Source organism: Limulus polyphemus, unplaced genomic scaffold (genome assembly GCF_000517525.1).
Source record: "Limulus polyphemus unplaced genomic scaffold, Limulus_polyphemus-2.1.2 Scaffold1653, whole genome shotgun sequence".
Classification (NCBI taxonomy): Eukaryota; Metazoa; Arthropoda; class Merostomata; order Xiphosura; family Limulidae; genus Limulus; species Limulus polyphemus.
Genome location: NW_013667263.1, coordinates 154,661 through 164,271, shown reverse-complemented (window position 1 = coordinate 164,271; position 9,611 = coordinate 154,661). Strand labels below are relative to the sequence as shown.

General features: G+C 30.8%; 1 protein-coding gene across 1 annotated transcript in view; it reads left to right on the top strand.

Annotated features, from left to right (window-relative positions):
* The window catches only part of LOC106464437 (homer protein homolog 2-like), a 34,670-nt gene extending 25,059 nt beyond the window's left edge, over positions 1–9,611 (top strand). The window contains exons 5-7 of the mRNA XM_013924578.2: positions 651–770; positions 3,219–3,290; positions 5,000–9,611. Coding sequence (XP_013780032.1) covers positions 651–770; positions 3,219–3,290; positions 5,000–5,185 — 378 coding nt within the window. The 3' untranslated portion in view covers positions 5,186–9,611. The remainder of the gene's footprint in view (positions 1–650; positions 771–3,218; positions 3,291–4,999) is intronic.

Genomic DNA, 9,611 nt, shown 5'->3' with positions numbered 1-9,611 from the left:
ATTTGATAAACACGTTTAGATTGAATGGTAATTTATAATCAGTCACAAGAACGTCGAATCTGAATCACTTGAAAAAAACACGGGGGTGCTTAACTTTTTTCCAGGTGTATATATATATAATAATATCTTGTGATCAGAGTAAGCTATGTACATAAGAGTGAAACTAAAAAACAACCTAGCCATCAAAATAATTAATTAAATATACTTTTGTTATGTATGTATCTACTTACAAAGATTAAAATGCGTTGTTACATCAGTTAATAATATTTTTGGCTGTAAGTATTTATAAGTATTATAGAACTATGATGCAAGAATCAGAAACCTGCTGATTTGTTTTCTTAAATTAGCATACAGTTACACACATTTTATGTGTATAGCTATGAAATACACAAAGTTTTGGTTGAGTTAGTATACACTAGATTTTAGCCACATTTAGAAAAATATACATTGCAGGAATATGTGCTGCACAAGATGTTGTTAGTGTATGTTTTCAGTCTACACTTGCATAACAAACACTTCTATTAGAATGAGTTATAAAGTTTGAAATTATTAGATGTTTTACAAATTAGCATCACAAATGAATCCCTTTATTTTTCTGTAAATGTTCCTGTTAAACAGATTTAAATATACATATATTGTGTACTGTATAGATACTTGAATTAGAAGCTGTAAGTGGAAACACAGAGGCTTTAACAGAGCTAACCCAAGAAGTCATCAATCTTCGAGCCAAAGGAGACTCCTTAGCTACAGAAATCAAAAGAAAAGATAAGGTAGAAATTTTTTCCATTTGTATACAAAATATTTATTTAAGAAGACCAAAGGACAGAAGTTTATACTTTGACTTTAAACTTAATGTTACGGTTTCATATGGAAACAATAGACCAATTTGAAATACATTCCTCCCCATTTATAATAGATTTAAGATGACTCATGTAAGATCATATATCTGAGGAATAAAATAACCATGCTCTGCTATTGGGTTCAAAGGTCCATTTATGATTCACTTCTGTACCTACACCACAGGCTCTAATGCCAGATTTGGGTTCAGCAACCCTGAAATCCTGCTCCTAACACCCTTGAGTAGCCTTCCAGGTGTATTATAGTCCCCTTGGTAGGTAAGGCTATAGCTATCTCAGAGGTGAGCCATATCTAAAACAAAAAAACATTATGACACCCACCTGTGGTACCTGAGCATATGTGAGGGAGCATAAACACAGTTTTAAATATGGCACCCACGGGATCTTGAAGGGAGCCACATTTCACAAAAAATTGCACATATTATGATCTACACTTAACATCGTAGTTAAACTAAATATTTTTAGTAATTTATATTAAAACTGTAAAGTTGTGTTTGCGTTTAAGCACACATAACACATATTATTTTAGTCTGTTGACTTACACTGTAAAAATCTGATCCCCTACATACGTGTTTTGCCCCCCCCCCCCTGATAATATTTTTCTGGGCACCCATGGGGGGAACCAGGAACACAAATTCCAGATTTGGTTTCAGCAACCCATCACTGGGTGACCTTCTGGCGTATTTTAGCCCCGTGGTAGGGAACTCCAATGTATTGAAAAGGACACTCCTGGCCAACCTGTTTCTGCCTACCAAGTTTGGTATTACTAGCTCCAAAACTATGGAAGAAATTCACAAAGATACAACATGGATTAATATAGTTGTTATTGAATTGTATTCAAGGTAAAGATAATAAACAAATTTTAAATACTTGAAACAAAGAGCTTAAAATAGTATTTAAGCAATATTGTCAATCTTATAGTTGTCCCTGTGTTAATAATGGCAGATCTTTTGTAATTATTCCTGCTATCAAAAATCATGTTTATGCCTGAATAAGGTTAACAGCCTTAATACAAGAACTTTCTGCAGCCATTTTGATGTTATTAGTGTTGTATATAAACATACCATGGATTTTCTAGCTTCTTATATTAATATAGTATTATAATAAGTTTATCAGTTATTCTGAGTATTTGCAGTTTGCACATAACATGTGGTCAACAAAGTTGATTCTAACTGCCTTTTTCATTCTCTGGAGATAATACCTGTTCTCCCCATGAATGGTATGGCTGTAATTCTTTACATTGTGCAAGAAATAGACAGCAACGTCCTTCTATTGTTGAACAGGCGATATCTTGAGGTTAAGGCCTACTCTGTATTTGAATGAGGATGACCAGTCATTCTGGGTACATCTGTTGCTACCTGCAAAGTAAGGAATGTTGAATATAAACAGTCTGGTACACAGTTTTAAAGAAATCAGTTTGGAGAGCAAACATCTACCAATCCAGTACAAGCAACTGTCCCAAGTCTCTAAAACAAGTACACACATTGTGTTTGTGTAAGTGTTATAGTAAAGATTGTTCATGTGTGTTTAGTCTCTTTATTTTGTTCTAATGAACTAAAGTATTCAGAAAAATCAGATTTATTTCATAATTTATATTTTGCAGAACCTCCTGTTATTCATTGGACCTATCCCATTGCTCTTAGGAAAACTCAGTATTACCTTAATATATCACACTAGAACACAACTAGCTGTAAGCTCTCTAGCATTTGATCATTACACATTATAAAGAAAATGGCTCATTTATAAACCTGTCCAACTTTTCATGGTGATCACAGCTAGTTCCTTAGTTCTAAAATGCAATTATCACAACATCCTATCCATCACATCTATTACATTGAAATTACCAACATCATAATCTGTTAGTTAACTACTTCTGATATTATTTTATCTAAGGGGAAAATAGTTATATAATAATTAGATGATACAACGAGTTCATTAATCTTGACATCAACCATAGCCTATGATAATGAACTCATAAAAGATATCCAAAGTTTTTACTTCATTAATTTATACTAAAATGTTGTCATAAGAATAAATGTTCTCCATAATGATTGGAGAAACCTTAAATTTCTGCTTCATACACCACACGTTTGGTTGTTGCAGTCTTGTAAGGAAAAAAAAGAATGCCTTCATTTCATCGGATGCTATTTGTCTTGAGCATTTTAAATACTGTTTTCTCTCTCTGTTTCCTCATTTGATTTGTTGATTAATTTCATCCCAGTTAGAAAGATGCTTCTATCAGATATAAGCTTGGAAGGAAGCTAAGCTGAGTAATTTGCCTTAACTGAAGCTTTTTTGATTTATTCTGAGAGTTTATTTAGTATACTCTACGTTATCTCATGTATTGTTAAATATTCTCAGGAAGTGAACTTTCTGAAGAAGAAATTAGACGAACCTCAAGTACCAAATGTGAAAGTTGAAGACAAACTAAAGGTGTGTGTAAAGTATAATATACTGTGATTAGAGTAATTTTTTAACATATCTTATTTCTCCTCATTTGTTTAAAATTAACCTGTTTAAACATCAAAAACAGGATTTATTAAAATCATTTTAGATACATTTCATAAAGAATTTTACATGTTTCGTCAAACTTAGAACATTTTTTTGTTTGTATATTAGAATTTGGGTTAAATACGAACATTCAGCCAGTTAGAGCATGTGTAACTTTAACTGATAGGAACAACAGTGTAACTTAAGCTTTAATAGATGTATCATGCTACAATACTCTATCAATTGGAAGAAATACGTCATAAGTTTTTTGATCAAACTGTTGTTTATTAGCAACATTATACAACTGTTCTCTACTTTTCTTTTTTATTCATATTCATTCCACTTAGTTCCATATACCCTAAGTCCTTTTAATTGATAATATAAAACATTCTCCAGAAATCTCACAGTAAGTATATAATAAATTTGTTAAATCTAATGGTTTAGATTTTTTTGTTGAATACTGCTACATCTATTCTTGATAAAAACTGTCAGGTTTGGCATCTCTTAAAGGAATTCGATTTTTTATATTTTCATTAACCCTCTGTTAAAAACATAATAACTTTATGCTTTTGGTAAATTATGTATGTTTGTTCAACATAAATTTCATAAAAGTTGTTACTTTCTTAATCAGTAAGTCACCTTAAACTTTGAAAAAAAAAAAGTTACAAATTTGCAAATCTAGTTGAAAGATATGAAATATGTTTTTTAAATATTTTTAAATCTGTAATCTATGATATAAAATATTAAAGATGAGATGTGTTTACCTCATTATTACATCCACCTATAGTATTTGTACCAAATATGCCATAAAATTGGGTGATTAGGAACAAAATCTATGTCATCTAAGTTTACTTATAGTTATCACAGTATTTCCATTATATTAAATTTAATGTCAATTTTCAATGAACCATAACACTACCTTCTCATACAAAACAATGTTTTTTTTTACCATTTCAGTTTACTCCCATTTACCTTCTTTTCAAAACCCCAGTGTTGGAGAAAAAGGGAATATAGGTAATTCTTAATGTTCACCCCTAATCACCTTGTAATGAGGTAATTAAGGAGACAGTAATTTTTTTAGATCATGGACCCCATTAGATCCAATTGGGCTACAATATTGTGTTACACTAGAGCCACCTATCCACAAAATTTATTTGTCTTCAAGAACTGAGACTTGGCAGTGGATGTGTCATCATTTGGAAAAATGCATCCGTCCCTAATCGCCCTGTTTTATAATTGAGAAATCAATAAAGTTTGAAACACTTGATTTCATCTGATTTTGTTACACTTTTGTAAAACTTGGATGAGGTTTTAGTAGATTCTAGAGCAAACATAGATTTTTTTTCTGTTATTTTGTCATAGTTATGGCTTTGCAGTATTGTTTTGATAAATACAGATCCTTTACTTGTAGTGTGATTACAAAAACAGAATATTGTGTATTGGTAAAGGATGGTAAAAGCTAAAAAGGTTTACAAGTATGTTTTAAAAGAACAGCAATGTGACGTGTTTCAGCATTTGATATGAGAAAATGTTTATTAGTCCATACAGAAACTGCAAATGAAAAAAAAAAAGGATTTTTAAATCTGGAATATATATCATTTGTTCTTCAAAATTAAAGAGATCACTTTGTACAATTGTTATTTGTATGTTAGGTCTTGCTTATGGAAAATGAAGGACTCAGAATAAGCATTGGCAAACTACAAGAACAAGTTGATGCTGCTAAAGCCACCAATTATTCTAAGAGAGCAACACTGGAGCAACTGAATCAGCGCCTTGCCCAGAAAATCCAGGAATTTCGGGATATCCAACAAGAACTGGCTAGTTTTATTGACTCCTGATACTTCATCGTCAGCATTCTAGTCCAGAAATGTTTCCCAATTATGGTACCTTTTATCAGTGGTACCCATTTTTTTCTATCTTTTTTTTTTGTTGTTGTTTTGTTTTGTTGTACTCAACCAACAGTGTTATCACTGTTGGGTAATGGAAATGAGATTACAACTTTTATAATTATTGTTATGAAAAAAGTGAAACTAAAGACGTTTAGCTAGAGAACCTTTTTCTTGGTTGTTAAATATGGTTCTGATAGAATAATTTATATCTGAAACAAGTAGTCATAATTTCTATTCATAGAACTTTGTTTTTTAACATACTTAAATGTTTGTCCATGACCTAGAATTTTATGATTTTTCAAGCTAACAATGACTAATATTTCATCAATATTTTGATGAGACATAAAACTAGTATTTAGTATGGTATGAAGATTGCTGTATGTTCAGCTTTGCAAAAGTTAGGAATCATAATGATTAGACCATTGTTTGAGTCTGTTTTTTCTAATGTTTAACTTATGAGAGCTTTTAATGGTTCAATATTATTTTTGTTTTTCTGCAAACAAGTTTAGTTTTTTATTTCTCCTACTTGTTTTGTATTAACTAACTCCATTTGTGGATCAATATTATAACCTGCTCAAACACAAAACCTCCAAGTTTTTTTAAAGATAAAATACTACTTCATGATGTATATGATTATTTCTATAGAGTAACATATCAAAGTAGCACTTTCATACCAAAAAATTACCATATGTAAGAGTAACATGTTATCAAGAATTTTACAGAGAGGTTGATGAACTTAAAGAAGGTTTGGTTTGTTTCAGATAGTTGCACAAAGTTACACAAAAGCAATAGTTGTCCCTAATTTTGAACTGATAGTCTAGAGGAAAGGCTTCTAGTCAACAGTACCCACCACCAACTTTTGGGCTACTAAAATTGAATAGTTGGATATTACCATCATTCTTATAATGTACCCACATTCCCAAATTTGCAGAGCACATTTTTGTGGCAAGAGAACATGGATCATGGACCCTCAGGTCTACAGTGTGGACAAATTAACCAGTACGTCATGCCCAGCCTACATAAAGAGGGAACAAACAAGCAGTAACAACCACTCTATCACAATGCATGAAAAGGTTCAAACCCGTGATTTTATATGATATGTGGTAATTATTTATTTTACAAACTAATGGCACTTATTTCTGCTCTAATTTAATTCCATTTCAAACACACTTAAATATAAAAATACTCTGACCTGTTTTTTTATTTTATCTATCTAAGTCATTCAAAAATAATGTTACTTAAAGTTGTGAGAAATGTGTAAAATTACAGTTTTATTCCATTTTTACTGTTTAGTATATATAGAGCATGTATATTATGCTTATATATAGGTTTAATCCTATACGTAGATCTAACATAGAAAAATAATAGAACTGTTTTATGAGTAAGTCAAAACAAAGGCTCTTTTAGAGCTAATAGACACTTTACATCTATTGTATGTATGTGTGTGTGCATGTATGTATCAGTTTCAAGTTTATTCTTTTTCATTGCGTGCAGTTGTACTTAGCTGATTTGACATTTTGTTTTTGTGTACCAAATCTGTGGTTATATAGTTGCCTCAGACATCAGTCTTCCAAGTTTAAAAAAATGTGCTTTTAAAATAGCAATGCACATAAATTGAATGACCCAAAAAAGTCAAATGGTTTTCTAAGTATATTCATATCCCTAAATGTATTGGTAGTGGTTTCTTACATCTCGTTTATGCTAAAATTACAGTAATACATATGGAGATAATTTTATCAACACTTTTTGTATCCCTCACCTGTTGAAAATGTTTCATCCATTACTAATATTTAAATTCTCTTAGATAAAGAACCAACAACGAAAAACAAATGAGTTAGTGAATTTTTAATAAAAATGTGTTATAAAATATGTACTCAAGAAAAGATAAGAAACTGGAAATTGCAGAGGTTAATGTAGTTATACACGTTTAGCATTTACATGTCAAGGATATATATGTGTACTGAGATGAAATGAAACTTACTACAGACACAAGTATGCATGTAGTTATACACGTTTAGCATTTACATGTCAAGGATATATGTGTACTGTGATGAAATTAAACTTACTACACACACACACACAAGTGTGCATGTAGTTATACACGTTTAGCATTTACATGTCAAGGATATATGTGTACTGTGATGAATGAAAGTTACTACACACACACAAGTATGCATGTAGTTATACACGTTTAGCATTTACATGTCAAGGATATATGTGTACTGTGATGAATGAAACTTACTACACACACACACACAAGTGTGCATGTAGTTATACACGTTTAGCATTTACATGTCAAGGATATACGTGTACTGTGATGAATGAAACTTACTACACACACAAGTATGCATGTAGTTATACACGTTTAGCATTTACATGTCAAGGATATATGTGTACTGTGATGAATGAAACTTACTACACACACAAGTATGCCAATTCTGGCTTGGAATTCTTTGTATAATATGATACTATTTGTTTGTATACAACTTAACAACAGCACCATAATGAGCACATTTTGTATTTTTAGGCTTCAGCAAATGTGGTATGCTTCAAAAATATTTCTCACTATCTTTAATACTGTTTCAATGGTTTCTGTTGGTGGTGGGTTCTTGTAGGTTATTCAGTAGAAAATAATACAAAGTCCAATCTGCTTAACGATTTTTTTTAAAAACGTTTTATATCTTTTACTACAAAATCTTATGTTAGTTTAACTAACATTCATTAATAGTTCTAAGTTCACAGAAGATACTAATACAACAATTTCATATGCACTTACTTGCCTACCATGCAATGTTAAACCACCCTTTGGCCAAATAACAATACAAACCTATAGAAATATCCAGTTTAAAAATATAGCCTACTACAGTGCATCTATCTGTGTCATCCATTTAATGGAACATCTAGAAACTAGGCATAATGATCCACACTGTTTCTTAATGGTCAGCTCTATACAAATTTAAAATCTTATAAATGTGAATACTAGCTAATATAGGTTGAAGTATGATGTTCATAATAAACATAATAAAATCATGAAACTATAGAGTATTGCCCACACAATTACTCTTCAATGTTCTGTTTAAGTTGAAGAGTTAGCATGCATCTGTGTGTGTGCTGGATTTTCTATGACAAAACTATATTTAAGGCTGGTAGCATGGCACTGTTATTATGTGAATATTTCTTCTTGCTTTGATTCTTTGAAATATGAGATAGAAATATGCTAGAAATTCTCATAACCAGAAGAATATTACACCTTGCTTAATAATTTAGCCAGAAGAATATTACACCATGCTTAGTAGTTTAACAAGAATAATATTACACCATGCTTAATAGTTTAACCAGAAGAATATTACACCATGCTTAATAGTTTAACCAGAAGAATATTACACCATGCTTAATAGTTTAACCAGAAGAATATTACACCATGCTTAATAGTTTAACCGGAAGAATATTATACCATGCTTAATAGTTTAACCAGAAGAATATTACACCATGCTTAATAGTTCACTTATTAGGTACTACATATAGTGTCAGAAATAACTTTTGAAATAATGGTCCAAATTCTACAGTGCAAGTATTATGTTTATACATATAAAAAAAGTAACATCTTAGAATAATATGATCTTTGCAAAGAATACTTACTTTGTTTATATCTAAATCCAAAAAAAGAGAGTATACACCATAAACAAAAGACCAGTGAAAAGTTGAGTTTAAAATCTGGATATAGGTTTTTATGTTGCTATGACATACTGCTATGGTATTCACACGTGTGCCCCATAGAAGGAATAGTATACAGCAAGGTCCTGATAGATTCAGGTTATTATATCTAGTCTTGCTCAGACATTTGCTGTGTAAGTGTCTGTAACTTTAAGATGTGTAAGTAGCAGACGATGACTGACATGGTTAAATGTTAGTCTTTGGTTGTGTTGAAACACACACTATATATTGTATTGTGGTTTGTAACTTGCAGGTTTTAAATTGAAGTCTTTGTTTTTCTCCATAATAGACTATTTGTAGATTAAAGGTTTTCTTGTTATTTGTTTTTATAGTTGTAACTAAGATGAGTTAGCTTTTTTTATTGTTTTAGAAGTTCACTTGGAAAAATTGTATCCTCCCCTAATGTCCATAGTGCCCTCTATGATAAATACTAGTAACTAATTGAAAATAATAATGGAATAAGGCACTTGATAGTATTATCCTGTAATAAGCATTGATTTAAATTTTCAATAACCCCATTTCTTGACAAAGTAAATTTATAAATACAGAATTATTGAAACTGGAAAGTATTTCAATAGTTTTTAATAGTGTTTAGTAAGTTGTGATAAAACATACAAGATATTAAAAACATGGTAGTACCAAAAAACATCTTTAATACTGA